The sequence below is a fragment of the Rhinolophus sinicus genome, chromosome 9 (genome assembly GCF_057876585.1).
Source record: "Rhinolophus sinicus isolate RSI-liver-muscle chromosome 9, RSI-T2T, whole genome shotgun sequence".
Taxonomy (NCBI): domain Eukaryota; kingdom Metazoa; phylum Chordata; class Mammalia; order Chiroptera; family Rhinolophidae; genus Rhinolophus; species Rhinolophus sinicus.
The window spans coordinates 34,176,484-34,200,531 of NC_142509.1; the positions used below are offsets into that span (position 1 = coordinate 34,176,484).

The 24,048-nt window shown below is 50.4% G+C and overlaps 1 protein-coding gene and 1 long non-coding RNA gene across 9 annotated transcripts; one reads left to right on the plus strand and one right to left on the minus strand.

Moving 5' to 3' along the window:
* Positions 1-920: 920 nt before the first annotated feature.
* On the minus strand, positions 921-14,205 carry LOC109448582 (uncharacterized). 5 transcript variants are annotated; one of them, XR_016022409.1, is made up of 5 exons: positions 14,068-14,205; positions 8,557-8,685; positions 6,435-6,507; positions 3,507-3,615; positions 921-1,650 (listed from the first exon to the last, which is right to left on the minus strand). It is a non-coding gene; the product is annotated as an uncharacterized LOC109448582 (long non-coding RNA). The 5 variants fall into 5 exon arrangements; XR_016022408.1 differs by having other exon boundaries at positions 922-1,650; positions 3,507-3,611; XR_012492596.2 differs by lacking the exon at positions 921-1,650 and having other exon boundaries at positions 1,818-3,615; positions 14,068-14,204.
* Positions 14,206-14,259: 54 nt separating this feature from the next.
* PHETA1 (PH domain containing endocytic trafficking adaptor 1) lies at positions 14,260-21,578 on the plus strand. 4 transcript variants are annotated; one of them, XM_074321366.2, is made up of 6 exons: positions 14,288-14,508; positions 15,998-16,070; positions 16,867-16,991; positions 17,121-17,553; positions 18,295-18,460; positions 18,896-21,578. In XM_074321366.2, exons 5-6 carry the CDS (start codon positions 18,409-18,411, stop codon positions 19,576-19,578), a joined length of 735 nt encoding a protein of 244 aa, XP_074177467.2. In that variant the 5' UTR covers positions 14,288-14,508; positions 15,998-16,070; positions 16,867-16,991; positions 17,121-17,553; positions 18,295-18,408; the 3' UTR covers positions 19,579-21,578. The 4 variants fall into 4 exon arrangements, with proteins under 4 accessions (XP_019589635.3, XP_074177467.2, XP_088657148.1 ...); XM_088801022.1 differs by having other exon boundaries at positions 17,121-17,288; positions 17,412-18,460; XM_019734076.3 differs by lacking the exons at positions 17,121-17,553; positions 18,295-18,460 and having other exon boundaries at positions 14,260-14,508.
* Positions 21,579-24,048: the final 2,470 nt, after the last annotated feature.

Here is a 24,048-nt window from a genome sequence, read left to right on the forward strand (position 1 = left end):
TGACTGGACTTCTCCACATCTCAGTTCCCTCATCTCTGAAATGGAAATGATAAAAGTACTCACTCCACTGGGTTCCTGCGAGGATTAAATGAGTTAATGCATTAAAGCAGTTAGCATGGGACTTGGCTGAAGAGAACACGACTACATAAGTGTTTATGAAACAATCAAGCCTAGTCCTGTCCTTGGAGCTACAGAAAGGGGTTCTCCAGAAGGTGGGGATTTCCAGACTCCAGCCAGATGGGGGAAGAGGTGCTGGTCTGCTGTAGGATCCTTGGAGACCCATAACCTTGAAGGAACTGGCCATAACTATGTGCTTTCCAAAAATCTGTATTAAATACCTACTGTGTGCCAGGCACTGTTCTAGGTGCTGGGGACACAGCAGTAAACAAGAAAAATATCCCTGTCCTCATGGAGCTGACATTCTGGTGGGGGGACAGAGGGCATAAATAAACAAATGGGATAATATATTACAAAGATGAGAAAACATTTACAGGACGGAGAAGAGGCTGTCTTAGACTGGAGGCTCAGGGAGGACCTCTCTGAAGAGCTAACATTGGAGCTGAAACCATCCCTCTGCCCCACCCCACAGCAAGAAGTATCCAGGCATGATAAGGTTTGAAGGAAGGGCATTCCAGGCCAAAGGAACAGCAGTGCAAAGGTCCTGAGGTGGGAATACACTTGGTGTGTTCAAAGAAAGTCAAGAAAGCAGTTGTGGGGTGGCCAGTTAGGTCAGTTGGTTAAAGCGTGGTGCTGGTAGCACCAAAGTTGCCAGTTCGATCCCTGCATGGGCCACTGTGAGCTGCGCCCTCCTTAAAAAAAAAAAAAAAAAAGAAAAAGAAAAAGGGCAGTGCTGATACCTAGCCTGATAGACAGAAAGAGATGAAGCTGGAAAAGCCGTCTCCTCAAATGGAGACCGGAAGGTCCCGGTGCCAAGTTTGGGAATCCTCTAAGGGCAACAGGGCGCCATGGAGGGTTTTCAGCAGAAGGGCCTGTTGAGCTTTGGATTCTTGAATTCTAGCTGGAAAGTCTGCAGTTTGCAACCCATTAGGAGGTGCCCCAGTGATGTTCACACCGCATCTGAGGATGTGCGACAATGGGTGGGGGAAGTATCAGGGAAGCCTAAACTGATCACCCTATATTATTATCATTTTATTACACTTGGGGAGACCGAGGGCCAGAGAGAGCAGTTACTTGCCTGCAGTCAAAAAGCTGCCCAATGGTGCCAACAGAGCAGCCAGGTACACAGCAGCTGTCAAATGGTTGCTGAAATCTGCCAGCCACAGGCACTTTCCCTCTCACTGCCCAGACGGCAGTTCTGCTGACTTAAACGGAGAGTTGTGGTTCTTCCCCTTTTTAATCACTGTGCAGGCCTCCTCTCGCGCCAGATTTCGCTGAGGCCCAAAGTGGTTTTCTTTCTCACTTAATTTCTTCTCACCAGCATCCCCTTCAGGGCCCAGTTTCTGGTTTCAACACTCTCCGCGATCGAGACTTCTCACTTTTTGTTTTTGTTTTTCCTTAGAAAGGCAAAGGGTTTACAAAGAATCCCCTTCCATCGCGTTGCCTTGCCTTGCCCTAGATTTGACAGCATCATGGCTCAGAGCACCAATTTCATCTTCTCAGAGAGGCTGGCTCCTCCCACTCTGCAGGTCACTGGGGCCCCAAAAGAGAAAAAGGTTTGAATTCCCCGGAAACAAGCAAAGCGGTCTGAGCTGAGGAGGACCCACCACCTTTCCTTCCAATGGGTGAAAGCACCTGCTGCCTGACAAGTTCCAGGGGCCAGACACTCAGGGTTAATAACAAAATAGTTGACAACAATATCAAGAAATACTTATTAATACCATTAATAGTAATGTTAACAATTGACAATAATAACCATAACAAAATGAAAGTTAAGTGGTACAAGATTAATCATAAATGGGTTGATAAAAATATAATAATGGAACAATAGTTAACAGGTCTAATGAATAATAATAGCTACAATTAACTATTACAGGATTAATAGCAAATATAAAATAGCAATAGGATATTAGTAGTAATAATAAATAACACCGTTAACAGGTCTAGGAATAATAGTAATAATAGAAGCTAAGGCTTACAGGATTAATAATAATATAGCAATAGGTTAGTAACAATATTAATAAATGTAATATTATAATAATATAATCATAGTTAACAATAACAGCACTTAATAGTTACAGGATTAATAATAAATATAAAAATAATAATAGGCTAGGACAGGATTAACAGTAACAGATATAATAACAGTATAATTATAACAGTTAACAGAACTAGGCTTAATAATAATATGATTAATAGTTTTTGAGGCTTGCTTGATGCCAAGCATTCCTCTACAGCAGTGTTGACAAATGAGACTTTCTGTGATAACGGAAATGTTCTCTCATGTCCAATATGGTCACCACTAGCCATACGGGACTTCTGAGCTCTGGAAATGTGGCTAGTGTCACTGAGGAACTGACTTCATAACTTTGTTTAATGTTCATCAACTAAAATTTAAATAGCCACATGTGGTCAGTGGCTACTGTACTGGACAGCACAGTTCTGGACATTTTACATATGTTAACTCATTTAATTCTCACGACAGCCCTGGGGTAGGTACCATTACTGTTATTACTGTCCCCTTTTTATGATGAGGAAACTGAGGCACTGAAAAGTTAAGTCATTAGCCCTGGTCAGAGTCTCTCCCCACATCAAAGACAGGATGCCATTGTCTGAGGGGGCTCATAATTAAGAATGAAGGTTCTGGGGTCACCCAGACAGGTTTAGAATTGTGTTCAGCCTTCTCTCGGCTATGTGGTCACTTGGACTATTTGGGCCTCGGTTTCCTCATCTGTAAAATGGGGACAATCAAAGGGCTGACCTCACTGTGTTGCAGGGGAGAATTTGATGAGAAACCTTATATGAAGGGCTTGGGAGTTTGGGTGGCACTTCTACATAACACATGCTCAATAAAGAATGTTGGCGTAATCTATAATCGGCGTGAGAGTAGTACATGCCAAAGGGCTGTAAAGAGTGGTGGCCACAGAGATTTGTCCCTGTGGATGATAGACCCTCACACCCATTTTACACATGAGGACACTGAGGCTTGAGAGTAAAGACTGTAGCCCAAGGTCACCCAGCCAGTGAGTGGAGGACTTGGTGTCCACATCTGTAAAAGGCACTTCTGGAGACTGGTCCTCTCTCTGCTAGGAAGAAGGTCTGAGCCCCATTTGAGGAGGAGGCCTGAGAGCCTGGTCTGCCCCCTAACTGGGCAATGGCTGGTGCAGTGGACTGAATGTTTATATGCCCCCAAGATTCATGTTGAAATCCTAACCCCAGAAGGTGATGTTGTTAGGAAGTAAGGCCTTTGGGAGGTGACGTGGTCATGAGGGCACAGTCCTAATGCATTAGTGCCCTTATTAGAGACCCCAGGGAGATCCCTATGTGCTTCTGCCATGTGAGGTTACAGCTGAAAGGCACCATCTATGAACCAGAGAGCCGACTCTCACCAGTCACTGAATCTGCCAGCAGCTTGATCTTGGGCTTCCGGGCTCCAGAACTGTGAGAAATACATTTCTGTTGTTTATAAGTGCCATGCAGGGTCTCTGGTCCCGCTCCCTACATAAGAACGCAGGATATTGTGAGGTCAAAAAGGAACAACAATGGAGCCATGGATAAGGGGTTCATACCACTATAGTCTCGCTGGTGGCTGGGTTGGAGGCACAGGGAGCAAACATCCGCCGGTACTCCAACAAGTGGTCTTCCTGCACCCCAGTCTCGCTGGCGGCCCGGGGAGACACAGGAAGTAGGAGCCACACGATATGCCGTCCACTTCTCTGCCTGCCAACCAACGAACCTGCACAGCCACGGCAGTTATATCAGTGGCTAATGGCTAACCAGTAAACAGCTGATGGCCAACTAGCCTCAGCTGATGGCTATCTACTTACTGAGCCAGCACCTTTCCACGTGAGGCTGAGAGCCTGGAAACTGCTCTCTGGGACTCTGTCCCCACACTAAGCCACTCAGTTTATGGTATTTTGTTATAGCATCCTGAACAGACTAACACAGAAAATTGGTATCGAGAAGTGGGCGTTCTGCTGTCATAAATACCTAAAAAGGTAGAATGGCTTTGGAACTGGGTAATGGGTGGAGGCTGGAAGAGTTTTGGGGTGCATGCTAGAAAAAGCCTACATTGCTGTGAACCAACCATTCAGGGCAATTCTGGTGAGGGTCCCGAAAGGAAAGAAGAAGGCTGCAGAAGAAAGATGTCCACGGCAATGGAAGAATGACCCAGAGGCATTTTGGAGTTCATTAGGGCTTCCTCCCATCACAGGCCCAGAGTGCAAGGTCCTAGATCGCAGAAAGATTTCAAAGGAGGGGCCCTCGTTGCTGGGTTTCTCTCCAGCACCCAGTCAACTACTTCAGGAGCGGCTCCAACGGCCCCTACTGGCATGTGCTGCCGCCAGCAAAGCTGTGTGTGGCGGGTGGCTGCCTCCATCTAGATTTCGGAGGAGCTGCCGGCAGCACTACCCAGGCTGAGGGCCACCTCAAGGGTGGGGCCACCGCGGAGAGCCCCCAGCAGTCATGTGGGTGGGGCTGCCATCGTGAATCCAGGCTGATAGAGCCACCTGCTTACGGTTCCAGTGTTCTGTAATTCCCGCCCAGGGAGCCTGCAGCCAGGGCTGCGCCCAGTAAAGCCATGAATGGGCACAGAGCCTTGGGGGCCCCACTCCTGCCCAGCAAAGTTTTGGGGGCAGGAACACCATCCCGGTGTGGCCAGAGGCAGGACCTCTCCCCAGCCCAGTGTGTCCACAAGGTGGAACCACAGCCCCAACGGGCCTGGAGGGCAGAACATCTAGCCAAAGAGGACTATTCTAGAGACTCAAGGATTTGGACTTCTCTCGGGACCTGTTACCTCTTTCTCCCTTTTGGAGTGGGAGTGTCTGTCTTATGCCTGCCCCACCACTGTATTTTTCGAAGCACATAACATATTTGATTTTACAGCAGGAGAGGAATTTGCCTCAGAATGAATGGTTGTACCTTGAATCTCAAGATTGATTTAGATGAGACTTTGGACTTTTAAGCCACTAAGTTAGGGTGTAATTTATTACATTGCACATAAGTAATACTGAGCACACGGCAGCTCTGGGAGTGCCCAACCAACCCTTTCCCCACCCTTCAGGGTCCAACGGCGGCTGGAAGGTCCAGGAAAGAGCATCAGAAAACTATTCTGTAACTGGGCCCTTCCGCCTTCCACGTGGGCTGTCAGAACTCTCCAGTCTGGATTCCCGGTCTTGGGGGGGGGGGTCTAATCTGCTCAGCGCAGGTTCCTGACGCCACCTAGGCTCGCGGGGCTTCCCTCCCGCAGCTTAAGTCCCTTTTCTGCCCTCCCAGTGCTTTTGACTCTAGCATTGCCCCAAGTCCTTGCCTAAGAAAAGAATGAACAGTTTTTATAATCTGGACTCCATTTCCAGAAGTGTGCACCAAGCCGAGACCATCACAGGCAATATTATATCCTCCCACCCCCCTGTCCCCTGGGAGGGGTTTGCTATGAATGTCTCCATTTTTCAGATGAAGAATCTGAGGCACAAGGCAGTGAAGTGATGTGTCCAAAGTCACACAACTGGTAAGTGGCTGAAGCAGCTGGCCTGGACCCAAGGCCTGACTGCAGAACTCCAGCTCCTAACTGCCTACTATGCCCAAGTAATAGTGATGATGATAGTAACAACAGAATTGAGCATTATTAGAGCATTATGTGCCAGGCAGTATTGTGAGGGCGTTAGACGGATTAACAATTTAATCTTCTGAACAACTGTATGGAGAGAATGTTATTTCCCTCCATTTGACAGAGGAGGAAACTGAGGTACAGAGAGGCGAAGAAATGTACCCCAGTTACAAGGCTGCTAAGCGGCCATGCAGGGATTTACACTCAGGCTCCAAAATCCTGACCTTGGCCCCGAGACCGAGCACCCCACCCCCCCAACCCCGGGGAATCTGGTTTCTGAGGGGAAGTGACTCAGTGGCTTGAGGCCCCGCAGATAATTATTCGCTTTCAATCCCGGTAATTAAAGGCCCTAATGGTTCCGCAGAGGACCGACAACCTACTTACTCCGGCGGTCCCCACCCCTGCCGGGGATCAGCGTGGGACGCACGAGCGAGCTTTCCAGGTGTGCGCTTGGCCAGAGTCCCAGGCTGCGGACCCTGCGGGCTGCAGTCGGTTTACGCGGAGCTCTGGCGCCCCCTGGTGGCCTCCGGTGGTGGAGGGCCGGGGAACGGCTTCCTGGGCTGCCTCATTCCCTCCAGCCTCTTCCCAGACCTCGCTTCTGTGTTTTCCCCAACCCTTCCGGAAGCTTCGCAGGCTCCAGGGCTGACGCCTCCCATCCACCGTCAAATGACTACCAAGGCTGAGAACACGGATTTGGGGCATGGTTTAATACCTGCCTTCTTTCTTTAGTGTTGGCTGTTACCAGGGGCAAGTGACTTGAGCTCTCTGAGCATCAGTTTCCTCATCTGTAAAATGGGGATAAGAGATGAACATACCTCAAAGAATTGTAGTGAAAATTAAGTAAAATAATTCATTTAAGTGCTCAATACATTCTATTATCAATATTATTATTATTAATTTCCAAGGCACAAGTCTAATTATATGCCATGCTTCTCCCCGCTGTACACTGTCCATGGCTCCTATTACCTTATGAATAAAATTCAGACACCTCATCCTGACATCTCAAGCCCTTTCAAGGTCTTAACCCCAATGATCTCATCTCATGACAATATCCACCCAAACACCCTACACTCTGGCCACACCAGACTTCTTTCTGTCCCCGACCCACCCCGTTTCATGTTTCCAGACCTTTGCTCATTACTCATTGGTTATCACCCCCCCACTCCTATTCCCCTCCCCACACAGGACTGAGCTCCTGGAGCGTCAGGCTGGTGTTTTGCTCACCTTTGAATCTCTTGCACACAGCACAAACCTGGCACATATTAGGTGCTCAAAATATTGCTTTGAGACAAAATGAAATAAGTACTTAGTGATTATTGGTGGATCGTGACTGGGAAACACAGGCTTGTGATGGGAGCCTTGATTCTGTCTCCTTCCTGCTGTCTGACCTCTCTAAGCCTCCATTTCCTCATCTGCAAAATGGGGATGAGGATAGTACCTACCTCACAAAGCATTTGTGAAGATTAAATGAAATTGTGTGCAAAGCACTTAGCACAGGCCCCTCAATCGATGATGTTGATCATTATTAGCTAACCCTGTTCTAAGGTCCTTCTCATACCCTGAGGAGTAGATGACTGAGAATCGCTTAATACTCCCCTCCCCCATCTGCATTAAAGGAAACCCCAAAATGTTAGCCTAAAGTAGAGAGCCCAAAGAATTGAAAACAGGTACTCAAACAGTTACTTATCTACAAATGTTCATTCGTAGTAGCAGTTCACAGTAGGCAAAAAGGTGGAAACAACTCAAATGTTCATCAATGGATGATGATGGATACACAAAATGTGGTCTCTTCTCAACCATAAAAACTAATGAAGAACATGCTACATAAAAAGGAATGATACATAGAAAGGAATGGTGCATGCTACAACGAACCTCGAAACATGCGGAGTGAAAGAAGCCAGACACAAAAGGTCACGTGTTCTATGATTCCATTTACATGAAATGTCCAGAATAGGTAAATCCATAGACAAGAAGCAGATCGGTAGTTGCCCAGGCTGGGAGGAGGGGGGAATGGAGAGTGACTGCTAATGGGTGTGGAGTTTCCTTCTGGGACGATGAAAATGTTTTGGAACTAGATCGAGCTGGTGGTTGCACAACAGCGTGAATGTGCTAAGTGCCACTGGATTGTACTTTAAAATGGCTAATTTTACATTATGTGAATTTCACCTCAATAAAAAAGTTAAAAAAAAAAAAACTTGTTAGCTAAAGGAGCCAGGATTTGGAGGGGGTTTGGGATATGCCCTCACTATGCTTCCAGTCCACTCCAGGCTGATCTTAAATAAACAGATATTAACAACTTAGCAAGGGCCTTGAAGCTCAGTGACTCCTTCCAACAACACTGTATCTCCCTTTTCCAGATGAGGAAACTGAGAGGTAAAGTGACTTGCCCAAGGTCACATAGCTACTCAGATTCCAAGGCAGGATTTGAACCCAGGTCTGGCACTCAAACTTTTTCATTTTTAATAAATATTTCTTTTTTTAATTTTTTTAATTAAAGTTTGTTGGGGTGACAACTGTTAGTAAAGTTACATAGATTTCAGGTGTACAATTCTGTAATACATTATCTATATCTCACATTGTGTGTTCACCATCCAGAGTCAGTTCTCTTTCCATCACCATATATTATTGATCAATATTTTTAAAAATTTTAAATTAGAAATTCTCCCCAAGGACCCTATATTTTCATTTTCTTAACCCCCAAACACCACATTTCCTAGACACTGACTTCGTTGTTTTTTTTTTTTAATTTTCTATTACTCAAAGACGTTTGAACTGCCAACCAAAACTTGTGAGCAGGAGAGGGTGGTAACACCTGACAGTTACTGAGTACTTACTATGTGCTGGTGCTGCCCTGAGGGCTTTATATTATTACCCAGAGGGACAGCAGGGGTAGACTCGCATTCCAGACTGCCTGGATTCCATCCACTTGCTTGCTGCAAGCCATTTCATTGTGGCTTCTTCACCTGTAAAACGGGAGTGGCAAAATCGTTCCCAGTTCTCAGCGTTGTCATGAGAAATACAACAAAGCAGCACGGGCTCAGTAAATGTTAGCTATTCTTGAAATCCCTTGTAGCACCTTATGAGATGGGGACTGTTATTTCTTCAGTTTTACAGATAAGGAAATCGAGGCACAGAGAGGCCAAGTGCCTTGAAGGAGGTTACACAGCTTGAAAATAGCAGAGTGGGGACTGGAACCCACAGGTGCACATGACATCCATTAATCTCCAGCTCAAAGCATGGTTACTACCAGTTGCTTTAGCGTCTGAGGCTTCAGAAGCAAAAGCAAGACCTCCCCTGCCATCTGCAATCCTGGGTGTGGCTCAAAAATGAAGGCTGCCAGCCCTACCTCCCTTCAGGTTCTGACCTGATATATAACAGGAGGAAACACATATACCAAAGGCAGCCATTCTGGACTTCTGGGTTGGACCTCCAGCTCTGCCTCGTCCTGTGAGGCCATGGGCACGTTACTCTCTCTGAGCCTTGGTTTAAGGATTCAATATAAGGGTTTGTGTAGCAAAGGAACTTGGCCCTGGGCCGATATGCAATGCATCTTGGTTATTGATAAGGAGCAGGTGAAACTCAAGGTTTCACTTGCTCCTTGGGAGGAAGTATTCAGAAATTTGGTGGTCGGCAGCAGAAGAGAAAAGAGAGGGTTTGGGAAGGGGGAAGAAGAGAGGCTCCGTAAATAATAGAGGGGATGAGGAGGAGAGGACTCAGCAATGCCCCCTTTTAGGGCAGGGCTCTCAAACCCTCCATTTGACGCTATGCAATGAGCTGGCAAGACCTTGCAAGACGCCTTCAGCAAAAGTCACACACAGGACCCAGGCCTCAGGCTGGTGGTGCACGGGTCCCCGTTTCTCCCCCACTCCTCCCAGAGGAGGGGGGCCTTTTGAGGGCCAGGGACTCTGGCCTTTCCTATCGCTTCCCCTCTCCCAGTCTGTAGCCTGGGCCAAGTATTTGTGGTGGAGGACAATTTCAGTTCCTTCTTGGTGCTGGCTGGGCCTGGCCACTTCTGGGGTGGGGCAACCACTGTGGAAGGAAACTCCGCCTCACACCCCAGCTTGGACCACTATCTTCCCTGCTGGTGGCTGCACAAAGTGGGGGATCAGTAGAAAGGGCTGGGAGGCCAAAATCTGGATGCCAGATGGCAGGTCCTGTGGGCACCTTCCTGGGAGGAACTGGCTCAATCCTGGAGTCACACAGTACCTTCTATATGCCAGGTGCTGTGCCAGGCGCTGGAGACGCAACAGTGAACAAAGCAGGCGAAACTCCCTGCCCTCATGGACCCACCCTCTAACCTGGGATGGTGGGGCGGTGTCACAGGTTAGGTAGAGTCATCAAACCCAGATACGATACCTGTAATTGGCCTGCCCTGGTTTTTCTCCTACTTCGTTGTCTGTACCTTCTCATCTCCTTGGTGGGTCCTCCTCATCCCACCAACTTTCTCAGTAAAGCTCACAGGCCTCCCTGATCTCACCTCTCTTCTCCTTTTGCTCTCTCTGCTCCAGCCACACTGGCTCCCTTGACATGTTTCTTGCCTCTGAGCCTTTGCATTTGTTGTTCCCTGTACCAGGAATGCTGTTCCCTCTGGATATCTATCTGCATGGCTTATGCCCTTATTTCCTTCAGTCTTTACTCAAAAGCTACCTTCTGTAGGCCTCACCTAGTGAAAATGGCAGCTCACCATCCTCATTCACAATTCATATGCTCTTCCCTTGTTTTATTTTTCTCCTTGACTCCTAACGTCATCTAATGTACTGTATGAATGTTGCTTCCTTATTTTTTTCCTCTGGTAAGGGAGGGCAGGAACACTTGCCTGTCAATAAAAAAAAATAATTCATGGAAGGAGAACTGACTCTGGGTGGTGAACACACAATGGGATTTATAGATGATGTGTTACAGAATTGTACACCTGAAATCTATGTAATTTTACTAACAATTGTCACCCCAATAAATTAAAAAAAATTAATTAAATGCAAAAAAAAATAATAATTCATTGAGGTGAAATTCACATGACATAAATCGACCATTTTAAAGTGAATTCACAATGTTGTGCAACAAGCACCTCTATCTGGTTCCAAAACGTTTTCATCACCCAAAAGTGAAGCCCCTTACCTGTTTAGCAGTCACTTCCCACTCTTCCCTCCCCCTAGTACCAGGCAACCACTGATCGTCTGCTTTCTGTCCCTGTGGATTCATCTATTCTGGACATTTCATAACAATGGATTCACACTGTTCCTTTGTGTCTTGCTTCTTTCACTTAGCAGAACGTATTCGAGATTCAACCACATTGTACCCTGTGTCAGTATTTCATTCCTTTTTATGACTGAGTAAATATTCCATTGTATGGATGGACCAGGTTTAATATACCCATTCATCCCTCGATGGAGATCTGGGATGTCTTCACCTTTCGGATAGTGTAAATAGTGCTGCTATGAACATGCATGTATGTACTTATCTGTCTTTTTACCTTGTATCCTGGTGTCTCGGATGCAGTTAGTGCTCACTAAATATTGGTTGAAAGAATGACCGATTGGAGGAAACAAAGGCATTAGACTCATCAGGGTGGGGCTGGGGGTCATATGCCTTCCTGGAAGAGGTGACCGCTGAGTGAGAGCTTGAAGGAGGAGGCCTGGAAGGGACCGGCATGTGCAAAGGTTCAGGGTGTGGTGCATTCTAGGAACAGAGGGAAGCCAGGTGGCCAAAGCTGAGGGAGTGGAGATAAGAAAATGTGTGTGAAGAGACTGGAGGGGTGGGCAGAGGCCAAGACAAGTAAGGTCTTGCCACTCACAGAGAGGACCTGGACTGACTCCTGAGGCGATGGGAAACCATGGAAAGGCTTCGAGCAAGAGAGTGCCATGACTTGATTTGACTTAAATTTTATTCAGTGGAGAATGGATTCAGGGGGTGCAGGGGCCAGAGTGCCAGAAGGGAGACCTGAGAGAAGGTTATGGCAGCCAATCTGGCAAGAGATGACAGTGGCCTGGGATGGGGAAGTGGTGGTAGAGACAGAGAAGTGACAAACTCGAGACATGGTTTGGAGGTAAAATCGTCAGGACTTGGTAACGGTAGCCACAACCCAGTTCTGGTTTTGAAATTCTGTTTTCCAGTCCTTTTGAATCACTGTCCCTGTTCCGGTCCTCTACATTTCCAGTGACAAAGATACTCGCCGTTCATCACCAAAAGGGGCAAACAACTTAATGTCTGTCCATCAGGGGACGAAAGGATAGACAAAATGTGGTCCATCTGTAAAACCACAGGAAGGAGATACTGACTCATGCTGTTACATGGATGAAGCTTGGAAGCGTGATGCTGAGGGAAAGAAACCAGTCACAAAAGGCCACATGTGGTGTGATTCCATTTATATGAGCTGTCCAGAATAGGCAGATTCACACAGACAGCAAGTAGATTAGCAGTGCTGGGGGTTGAGGGCAGGGGCCAATGGGGAGTAACCGCTACTGAGTGTAGGGTTTTACACTGGAGTGATACAAATGTTCTGGAACCAGACAGAAGGGGTAGGTTCACAACATTGTGAATGTACTAACCATCGATGAATTGTTCCCTTTATTTATATTTTTTAAAATTTGGGAGCTGTATTTATTTTCTTTGATTTATTTTCAGTTTTATTGAGGTAAGATAAGGTGTACATTGTGACGATCTGAAATACATACATTGTAAAAAGATTCTTTCATTTAGTTAATTAACACATCTATCACCTCACATATTTATAGTGTATATATATATATTTGCACGTATGGGAGAGAACATATAAGTTCTACTTTCTCAGCAAATTTCAGTTATTCAATAGAGTGTTACCAACTATAGTCACCATGTTATACATTATGTTCACTTTTATTATTATTATTATTATTTTTAAGGAGGGCACAGCTCACGGTGGTCCATGTGGGGATCGAACTGGCAACCTTGGTGTTATTAGCACCATGCTCTAACCAACTGAACTAACCGGCCATCCCTATGTTCACTTTTAAACAGTTAATTTTTTATGTAAATTTCACGTCAACTGAAAAAATAATGATTCAAAAAAAAAAAAAAAGATGCCAGGCGCTTGCTCTCTGACTTCTGCCTCTTTCACTCATGTCATCCCTTGACTCCAGCACGAGGGCTCTGAGAGCCAAGGCTCATAGGCTTCTGGGAAATTTCCCACACACTACGGCCCAAATGCCCATATGCCTGGCATTTGCCTTATGTGGCAAGCGTCTAGACTTGGAGAAATTCGACCTCACCTTTCCTGCTGGAGGAATTAATTCAGCATCAGGTATAGCTGGATCCAGGGGCTCAGCTGACATCAGCTATCATCAGGTAGCTGTCTCTCTCACTCTGGAAAGCAGTCTTTCCTATGATCTACAAGGCCCTAAGCAACCTGCCTTTGCCAATACTCCCTGACCTTTTGTTCCTACTATTCTTCCACTTGCTCACTCGACTTCAGTCGCATTGGCCTCTTGCCCATTCAAACATGCTTGGAATGGTCCCTTCTCAGGACCTTTGCACTTGCTGGTCCCTCTGCCTGTACATCCTTCCCCCACATATCTACGCAGCTCCCTCCTTCCCTGCTCCTCAGGGAAGCTTTCCCTGACTACCTTGTCTAAAATTGTACTTCTAGTATTTCTACCCCACTGCCATGGCTAATAGTTGTCCTAGCAGAACCACTTCTAGAAATCATCTTACTTGTTTGTTGGTCAACTCAGGAACAGTGCCTGGTACAGCGGCTGACACACAGTAGGCACTTAGTGAAACGCTGTAGAATGAATAGACGGTCCAGGTCTGTCCTGTTTCTCTCCTGCCCTCAGGCCAGAACCAGACAGTGATTGAGTCCTGGAGGACTGTGGGGAGGCAGCAAGAGCAGGAAGCAAAGACAGGTCCAGGGAGGTGGAACTGTGTTATTTGGGCAGAATAAAAAGGACAGCAATTCCTATCTGCTGACAGCACTTGCTCTGTGCCATGAACTTGACATACCATTACTGTCTTTATTTTACAGATGAGGAAACTGAGGCCTAGACAAGTGAAGCGATTTCTCTAAGACCCTCCAGAACTTTTCCCCTCTTCCCATGGGGCAAGAGGTAGGGTTGCCAGGCATCCTGGACATATAGTACAGTCCTCCATTGACTTGGTCAGAACGCCCGAAATATCCTGTATTCAGCTTGTTTTCTAGAAATCACACGTTTTCAGCATGTCCAGTTATTTTTCAATTTAATTGGGCGTTAAATTTACTAAATCTGGCAACCCTAGCCAGGGAGGAGCTCGGGCTCCAGGCCTAGGGCTTCAGTGAGAGGTCCTGCCTGGGCCTCCCGATGTTTTTTCAGGGAGAACCCGCAACCGGTCCTTACCGCTGGAAGCGCGTTGATTCTCGGGGACCCGATCCTCTTTCCTGGGACGAGGCACTGAAGATTCGTGAAACATCGTAGGCCCTTTAAGAGTGGTTTCGGGGCAGGGCCCACGGGGGCGTGGCGAATCCGGGGGCGTGGCGAATCCGGGGGCGTGCCGGGTCCCGCCTGACCAACCCCCGGGCGGGACAGTCGCCGGGGCGGGTGGGTCGGGAAGGGTTAAAGGGGTGCGCCCGGGGGTCGCTGGCTGTCCGGCTGCCTCCGCCTCCTTTGCTCCGAGCCGCGCTCTCCCGCGGCTGCGCCGGCTCGGCCGCCCGGGAGACAAAGCGCCGACGCCGTCACCGTCGCCGCCACCGAGCGGGTCCCGGGCCATGGCCAGGCCGCCCGCCCGCCCTGCGCCTCCCATTCCGTCGCCGCCACTGCCGCCCTAGGCCTGGCTGCGAGGTAAGGCCGGCCTGGAGCGGGGACCTGCGGGAAGATCTGCAAAGGGGACGCGCGGGACAGGGCTCCGGCCGCCGTGGGCCTCGGGGTCCCGCGGGCGTCTGGAGAACCCTCTGATGGGGATCTGTAATTTCCCCATTAGGGACCCCAGGTGCGGGGGGCGAACTTGGCCGATGACTCTCCTCCACCCGCCCCCAGCCCCATAAGGGACCTCTGCCGCTTTTTGAACTCTGGGGCAAGCCCTCCACTTGGCACTCACATTCTGCCATTGACCACCGATCCGGGGCTCTGGCTGCCCTTTAGGAAACTCAGAGCTTCCACACGACACGAAGGGACAGAAGGCAGCTAGGATCAGAGCTGGAGATCCAGTCTCTGCAATAGGCAGTGGGGCTGCCTCTGGCCTGGCGCTGGCATCCTGGCGTCCCTGTGGCCCCTGCTTCATGGTTCCCAGCACATGTTTTTCTGCCTGTACCTACCACACCCTCTCCTGCATGCCCACTGCCAGGGAACACTGTGGCAGCTGGATTCACCCTCAGGACTTGTGGTCTGGTTTCTTTCCTTGAAGTGTGTGCCAAAATGCCATACCACAGGTTCCCCAGAGTCCAGGATTCTGGGCCACCCGTTTCCCGGGAGACCTTGAGCTAATTACTTGCCTTTTGGACAGCTTTCCTGAGTGCTCACTACCTGCTAAGCAATTTGCAAAATGGCTCTTCAGGATTAATTTATTCAACCCTTCCTGGAAGGATGGGTGTTAGTGTTCTCATTTTATAGATGAGGCTGTGAAAATCCCAACTCATAACGGCAATGTGTTTGGTGGCTTTCCCACAGTTTTCCAGCAGGCTTTCCTCGTTTTAGCTCATTGAATCCTCTCCACAGCCCACTGATGGATGAGGAAACTGAGGCTTGGAAAGGTGAAGTGACTTTCTCAAGGCCCTCCAGCCTGTTCTAGAGGAGGCGAGAACTTGGCCCTGGGACCATAAAGGAGCTGGGCCCCCTCCAGCTCTGTGCCTGGCCATGAGCTGTTGAATCAGTAGCAGTGCCCACAGTGGACTTTGACCGTCTTGGAAAACAGGAGTGTGAGGAGATAAGCCAGGGACCAGGCCCTGACAGAGGCTAGAGCCGTGCCCCTGCTGCTTACTGTACTCACCCCCTCACCCCTCTACAAACTGGTTCTTGCTGGGGTTGGAGGAAGCAGAGGCCGTGGACAGAGCAGGGTCCTGCATTGCCGGTAACCCTGGCCTGGCTGGCTCCATTTGCTGAGCATGAGGGAAACTGCTCTTCCTTTGGCCTTAATGGGGTGGAGAGACCCCAAGATCAGTCCCTTTGGGCCAGCTGCCTAGAGCATTTGATTCTGGGCACAGCATTGTACCTTTGGGCTAGTGCCTTAATCTCTGTGTGTCTCTGTTTCCACATCTGTGAATGTGGGATGGGGAATAGACCCCTTGTCATGGGGCTGTTGAGGTTTAAGATGACTGTTTGACTCGTTTTACAGGCATTTCAGCACCAACTACTGCCAGACACTGGGATCCAGACAAAAGCCCCTACAGAAGGCAAAAATGACCTAGGTACTTTCAGGGTGGGGTACAAGAGAGTGACTGGGGGAGTCTCTTGTATAGGGTGGTCAGGGACTGCCTCCCTGAGGAGGTGATGGTCAAGCTGAAACTGAAGGATGAGGAGTTGGCCATGTGAAGATATGGGAAGGGCATTCCAGGCAGAGGGAACAGCCAGGGCAAAGGCCCTGAGACGGGAACATGAGGAACAGCAAGGAGACCAGGGTGGCTGAAGATGAGTGAGCAAGAGGAAGGGAATTTGGACACCATGGGGAAGACTGAATTTTATACTGAGAAGTAGGGAGCCATGGGAGGGCTTAGAGCGGAGGAGCAGTGTGGCTGGATTTGGTTTTCACAGGATCTCGCTATGGGGCATGGATTTCAGTGGAGAGGCCTAGGATAGAGTTTGGTTCTTACCCTGAAGAACATGGATAGGGAAGGGACAAGGGTGGAGGCTGGGAGACAGATGAAGAGGCCACTCACAGATGGAGCGTCCGGATGAGCAGTGAAGGGGACCTAGAGTGCAGAGGTGGCAGTGGGCAGAGATTAGGCCACTGATTTGGAAGAGGTTGGAGGGGGGAGTAACTGGACTTGATGAGTGGTCATAGTGGGGGTGAGGGGAGAAGCCAAAGGCCATTTGCTGAGACAGAGCACTGAGGGGAGCATGTGGGGAGGCTGAGAAGAATGTCAACAGCTGCCACTTCTGAGCACATACTGTGTGCCTGGCACCATGTTCAGTGCCTTCTATGTAATCACTGTGTTATTGTCACAACAACCCTGACTTAGGTGCTGTTATGATCCCATTTTACAGATGTGGAAATAGAGGCCCAAAGAGGCTTAAAGCTTGCCTGAGATCACACATTCTGGACACTACAGAGCTGACATTTGAACCCAGAGAACAGCTCGCCGAAAGCAGATTGGGCTGAGGGCAGGGAGGTGAGTGGTGGCCTGAGAGGTAGGAGGGAAATGGGATAAGTGGGGTGGATAGTTCCTGTGAGAAATGGGGCTGGGGTCCATATGAGGTTGTTGGGCTGTGGGGGAGAATGTATGAGTCCCATTTTGCAGAGAGAGAAACTGAGGCTCAGAGAAGGGCAGCCAATGTCTGAAGTCACACCGGGAGGCATAGCAGAGACTCTGGCCTTGGCCTGGTTACCACGTTAGCACAGGCTGACTCAGCTATGAAATCAACTTGTGTTGCCTCTTCCAGGAAGCCTTCCTTGACTGCATAGGCAGGTGAGACGAGTTGGATTTGGTTGGGAGCAATCGCCCCCTGCTCCCTGGGTCAGGTTGCCTGGCTGGGCCCCTCGGTGGCCAGGTGCTTCCAGGAGAGCCACCAACCATACCTCATTCCTCCAGGCCCTGAGTAAGGCACCATCCAGGCTGGGGAATAAGCATTAACTGAACACCTACGGCATTCCAGGGACTTCACATACTTTGTCTTTTGAAAAATGTAGCCATTGTCTTATGTAGAGTGAGGCTGTTGAAGCAGGAGAATAAGGTGGGTCCTCACAGTGACCATGGAAAACCCCAAGGGAGGGTGTGGCCGCATTGGGGGCCCACATACCACATCCCAATAAGTCTGACCTGGCCAGTGTTGCCCCATCATGTGCTCCTTGAGGAAGGTGGATAGAGCGCGATTCCTCTACTTTGGGTACAGGATGCTGTCTCCCCATCCCCTCTCCATAAGTGTGGACGAAAGCCTGGGTCCTTTCTGGATCATTTCACCACAATCTTTTCTGCTTGTCTGACTGCATCTGCCACCCTCCCTCACTCTGCTCTAGCCTCACCAGCCTCCTGCTCTTCCTCAAGCACTCTAGCAGGTTCCTACTTCAGGCCCTTTGCACTTGCTGTGCCCTCTGCCAAGTGAGTCCCAGGGGATCCCTCCTTTGCCTCCTTACGTCTCTGCTCAGATGTTACCTTCTCAGTACAGCCTTTCCTCACCCCCCTATTAAAATCAAACTCTCCTCTTGCTGCCAACCCGCCTGACCCCCTTCCCTGTATTAGATTTTCTATAGCACTGAAGACCATCGGGCAGACTCATTTTATGTGTTTGTTAACTATCTGTCCCCTTCACCTGCCACTAGCATGTCAGCACCACAAGAGCACTGGCCCTCCATCCTGTTTACTGCTTTATCCTAGTGTGGAGAACAGGGCCTGGCTCACAGTGGGTGCTTAATAAATGTTTTTGACGAACGAAGTCCCTGCAACCCTCTGAAATAGGTTCTGTTCATATTGTCAGTTCACGGACAACCAAATCAAAGCAGAGTTAGGAAATCAAAGCTGGGACCTGAAAGGGACCACAAAAGGTCAGCCAGTCTGGTCCCGGGGGATGATGGAAACAACAGGGCCTTAAATGACGCCTGGGTTTGAATTTCAGCTCCCTTCAACTTGCTTTGTGACCTTGGGTGAGTCACTAACCTCTCTGCTTTGTTTCCCCATCTGTCAAGGGAGGGGGGCGGAGTCAGGCATTTCCCTGCCAACTGAGGTTAGCTGCGAGGTGAGTTAAGATACATAAAATGCTTGGCATGCAGTAGGAATCCTCAACATCGTTTTGGGGAGGAGGACAGCAGGAGGGTTATGAGCCTCAATTCTGGGGCCAGCGTTTGAATTTGACCCAGGTGTGAGTCCTGGGCAGTGTGAGCACGGGGCAGGTCACACCACTCTTTGAGCCTCAGTTTCCTCATTTGTGGAAGAGGGATATTGATTGTTACGGCAGCCGAGGGTGGCGGTGAGGTCAGGGTGAGGCCCTGGGTGACCCGGTGGCAGTGGCCACGTGAGTGACAGCTGTCCTGTTTGGGGACAGGCCCTGAGCAGCGCCCCCCCCCCCCCCCCCCCCGCAGGCCGCCTCCTCACCGCCATGAAGCTGAACGAGCGCAGCCTGGCCTTCTACGCCACCTGCGACGCGCCGGTGGACAACGCCGGCTTCCTGTACAAGAAGGGCGGCCGGCACGCGGCCTACCACCGGCGCTGGTTCGTGCTGCGCGGCAACATGCTCTTCTACTTCGAGGACCCGGCCAGCCGGGAGCCTGTGGGCGTCATCATCCTGGAGGGCTGCACGGTGGAGCTGGTGGAGGCCGCGGAGGAGTTCGCCTTCGCCGTGCGCTTCGCGGGGGCCCGGGCCCGAACCTACGTGCTGGCCGCCGAGAGCCAGGCCGCCATGGAGGGCTGGGTGAAGGCACTGTCGCGGGCCAGCTTCGACTACCTGCGGCTGGTGGTGCGAGAGCTAGAGCAGCAGCTGGCCGCCATGCGGGCAGGGGGCGGCCCTCCTGCGCCACGCCGGCCCCGCGCCCTGCCCCACAAGGAGAACGGCTGTGCGGTCTGGAGCACCGAGCTACCCGCCGCCCCCATAGGCACCTCAACCGGCGCACGGCCTGGTCCTGAGCCCCCGCCACTGCCACCCCGCCGGCGCTCAGTGCCCAACGGGCCTCTGGACTCGGCCTCCTTCGCCCAGCTGCACGAGTGGTACGGGCAGGAGGTCAGGGCCCTGAGGAGTCAGTGGCTCAGGAACCGGGCCCAGCCCTGAAGGGATGGTGAGGGCCCGTCCTGAAGGGGAGGGTTAAAGTCACAGCCAGCCCTGAGGTCACCAGGGGTCCTGGTTCTGGTGGGACTCGAGTCCCAGGGGCTGCTCTGACAGGCCCAGCCCTGACAGACTGGGGGACCTGGTCCCCGGGAAATCATATCAAGTCTTGAGGGAAATTGTGGTCCCTGTGTGGCCTCCTTTCAGGGGATTCAAGCTAGGACTTGTGTGACTCAGAGAAGGCCATTGCCTGATTCTAAGGAGAATCCTGGGCCTGGCTGAGCCTCAAGAAGCCCGAGAGAACTGGTTTCAAAGGAACTGTAACCGCAGTCCTGGCCCGTTTACCCAGCAAAGGCCTGTTGCTGGCAACAGGTCCTGGCTGCTGTGATGAACCTGACGGGGATCTGCGGCCTGAAGACAAATGCCCCATCAGCCCTGGTCCTGGTCTCAGCATGGACAGAGAAGGCGCGGCTGTGCCACACACCTGGGTCTGACCTCCTTGTGCTCCAGGGCCTTCCAGAGAAGCTGGCTTGGCTCCAGGCTGCCTGCCTGCCTCCAGAAGCAGCAGGTGCAAAAGGCAGGCAGGTTTTAATGCGTAACCGGTATGGTGAGATTGCCTGGTCCCGACCACTGCTAGCCTGGAGTGGGGCCCAGGCAAGACTTTGCCCTGGGCCTCATCCAGGCCTTGAGGTGGTGCTCCTGGCGCAGTAGTGGCCTCTGGCCTTGGGCCGTGTCTGTGTTCCTGTGGTGGCTCTCACGTGCTCTCCTGACTGTCCTTAACCACATCCTTCAGTCTCCTTCTGCCAGAGCCAGCTCTTCTGCCCCCAGACTGGGGTGGGGCCTCTTGGGAGCTCACCTGACCTGGTCCAGTCTGGCTGGGCAGCCATGGCATGAGCTGACTTTCCAGTAGGTTCCACTAGGGAGGGGTGGCCACGAGTTAACTCACCACCCAGAAAGGGCCCAGGTGCTGATCCAGTAGGGGGCAAAGAAACAGTTACAAAGCTGTGTTTGGCTTCTGGAAGCCCCTCCCTCCATCACAGCCCAGCCCCCTTCACCCCCCCAATATTCCAATGGGGAGGCTGACTGCTGTTTCATTATTCTCACCACAGAGGCTGTTCTTCACAGGAGAATCTCTGAGGCTGGGACACCCCTGGCCCTCAAGCTGGTTCATGTTTACAGTCCTCAGTGCCCTACACTGGGGACCCTCTGAGGATACCTCCTCCCAACCTTTATTCCCCAGAGGGTCCCTCTTGGTGACAGACAGACTTGGTCCCGAGGCCTCTTCCTGCTATTTAGAGACCCTGGGGCTCGGGGAAGAATGGGGGCTGTCTGTGTGTCTTCAATCACCAGCTCACTGCTGGTTCAGTTGACTGGGCTTCTGTTTTAATTTAATTTTTAATACTTTGGTGGTTTTTTTCTAGCAACCAAGCTTGGTATTTTCACTACTTGTTTCTTGTTGGATGGTAGTAAGGGACGGGGTGCCTGGCTCTGGGCTTGGCTGGGGTGGGGGATGAGAGAGGACCGTTGGCACTGCCCCCAGGGAGAGGGCCAGGAACCTTGGCTGGATACAAAGCCACCTCAAGAATCTCACCTGGTTCTTTGCCTTCTCCCAGCATGCCCTGCTCTGTAGCAGGGAACTCTGGGGTCTTGGTACACTTCCTGTCCTCCTCTTTCCCAAGTCCTGAGCAGTGGGGGTGGGGACGGTGGCTCCTCCATAGGTTCTGGGTCTCCAGAGGTGTTAGGAGCTGCCCCGAGCCCATGTCCTGGCCAGACCCAGCTGGTGGGTGAGGTGTTGGCCCCCGTCCTGGTGCAGGTTTACAAGCTACAAAGGTACAATGCCCTGGTCTCCCTGGGGGGCTGGTGGGAATTGCCCCCCCACACTCCCCATCTCCAAAAGCACAAGATGGGGTCAGGCTGCCTCCACAGTTGGGTGGAGGAAGAAGTATCAGGCAGCCTGGGTGGGGGTGTAAAGGCTAAAATAAAAAAACCAAAAGTTTGACAAGTAATGGATGGTTGTGTCATTATTTTCCCCCATCAAAATCCTAGATTGAGATGCTTGGCAGGGCCAGAAGCAGGCCCTACAGGAGAGGTGACCAGTGTGTGATGAGTGCCCCCCCATGGCTGATGGCTGGCTCTGCCAGGCACATTCTCACAACCTCTTATGGCAGATACCAGCCCCATTTTACAGATGAGGAAACTGAGGTACAGAGAAAAAATATGTCAAGTTCACACAGCTGAACAGTGTCAGCAGGGATGTAAACCCCTGGAATCCTGTGGAAGAAGGGGAATACGGGGAAATAGAGTCACAAAGTTCCTTTTCTGAGGGGAGAGAAGGCAGAGGGAAAGGTGAGGATTTGAAAGTCAACTATGGGTTGAAGGTCTGTCTTACAGTTGGGAGGGATGGCAGGGACAGCAAATGGAAAAGTCAAAACCCGGTTCTTCTTGATCAGTTCATGGGGCTGCCAGGGGCCTGGAGTGAGGAGATTCTGGTATCAGTGCTGGTTGAGAGGGACCGATCCTGCGATTGATTAGTAATGTCTGCCGTGATCACAGGGTGGATTGGATAGTACTAATGCTATGTGTCTGCTGTCTAAGACTCATGGAGTCTGCTGGGCTAATGGGGGATTCATAGGTGGAAAGGGGCTGGCCCCAGGTCACCCAGCATGATGGACTAGGCCCTAGGTACTTCTAATATCGATTCAGAGCTTGGGTCACATGTCTCCTTTGTCAGCCTGGAAAAACCATGCACATTCAGGAAAATGTGGTTTAGGATGAAAAATCTACAGTCCTCGCTCTGCAGAACAAGTTCAAGAACGAGAAACGAAAAATATTAAGGTCAGGGAATCATGCCACTTGTGAGTATCCAGTGCATGCTGAGTAATTCCTTCCACCTCCCCTGGGACCAGAGCTGACAGATGGGGGCTGGGGAAGTGGCTCCCCACACAGGCTGAGTCAGAGCACTGCTTGTGGCATTTGTGACCACAGCCATCCCAGGGCACGGAATGGGGGAAATTGCCCCAAGAGGGAGGGCCACAGGTATGATGCCCTCACCTGCCGGGCTTCTTAGGGCTGGATGTTTCCATGAATTCAACTGAAAGGGAGAAGAGAGACGAGTGGGTCACCACCCAAGTGTTGTGCATCCGCCGGCTAATATGCCAGTGTTTCCTCTCGACCCAGGGGAGGTGTTCAGGGTACGTGTCTAAGGAGGACTAAAACATCCCTGGAGCATGACAAAGTAGAAAAAATAGTCTTCACCCAGACAGTGTGGGGGATATTGTATGAGTTCAGAAGAACATTCTGAGAAGCCACTTGGGATAGGGGCTGAGAAACTCGTGGGGGGCAAGCAGGCCAGAAGTTATGTGCTGGCTGCCCACCATCCATCCACCCGAAAATGAGGAGTTCATGTGGATCAGTTGTGCTGCTCCCATCTGACTTGGAGGGATTAACTAAACTGTAGCTGCGAAAGAATAGCTGTGTAGCCCAGTTTGGGCCAATGTGATGTTAGTGGAAGCTCCTCTGCTTCTAAAAAGAGACACAATGAAGGGCTCTTCATTGTTCTCTGGGGGTGAAGTTATGCCTGATGCCTGGAGCTGTGGCAGCTATCTTGTGATAAAGAAATAGGCCACTGGAAGGAAAGTATCCCCTGCTGAGTTTAGCACACACTTGAAAATAACCCTTGAATTGCTGAATCAATGGACCCAGGAACCTGTCCTAATAACATCTTGTTATTTGAGGTAATAAATGACCTTGTTTGAAGCTTTAAGGAGGACATTTTGGTTATGTGCAGCCAGAGTCTTCCTAATGGGTGAGCTTGAGTGACTGTGGCTGTTCTCTCTCAAGACCACGGGTGACGAACTGCAGGGTGCTGTCAGCTCGGTGGGGTGAAGGTTAGGGCTGGAGCGGGTATCCCTGGGACAGTAAATGGGCCACTACTTCTCATCCTTTCCCTGGAAGCCTTCCATCCCTCCTGTTTCAAAACGGTGAACAAATATTCAGAGTGGCACTCCCCCACCTACTTCCGGCTCCACACTGTATGTTTCTAAACAGGATTGTTTTGTCCCTACTATGGGGCTAAATCTGGTGCCAACTGTCTACTCCCTCCAGTCCTTCCCCAGATCACCTTACACAAACTTTGTTATGCAAAAGGACCTGCTACTTGTCCCAATTTCTAAAACTGGGGCATCCAAAACAAAACTCTTCCATGCAGTAAAATTATAAACTGCTTAAGCCCAGCTGCAGATTTTGCATTTTCTGATGAAGACTTTTTAAAAGGTGAGCCCATGACCTGTTTTTGTCTCAGGGTCTCAAAGCAGTCGCCTGCTCCTGACGGAGGTGTTATGGCCCTCTTAGCTCGGTCTGCCCACATTTGGAGCCACAGCTGTGGCTGCTCTAGCTGGGCATAGCTGTGAAAGCACTTGGGCGCTGGAACCGCTGCCACTGCCCTCTCTTCATTGTCCAGGGGCACTGTTGTCATTG

Coding starts and splice junctions, on each gene's coding strand:
- PHETA1 (XM_074321366.2), top strand. CDS start 18,409: ATGACGCCTGGGTTTGAATTTCAGCTCCCTTCAACTTGCTTTGTGACC. Junction 18,461..18,895: donor AACTTGCTTTGTGACCTTGG/GTGAGTCACTAA, acceptor CCCCCCCCGCAG/GCCGCCTCCTCACCGCCATG.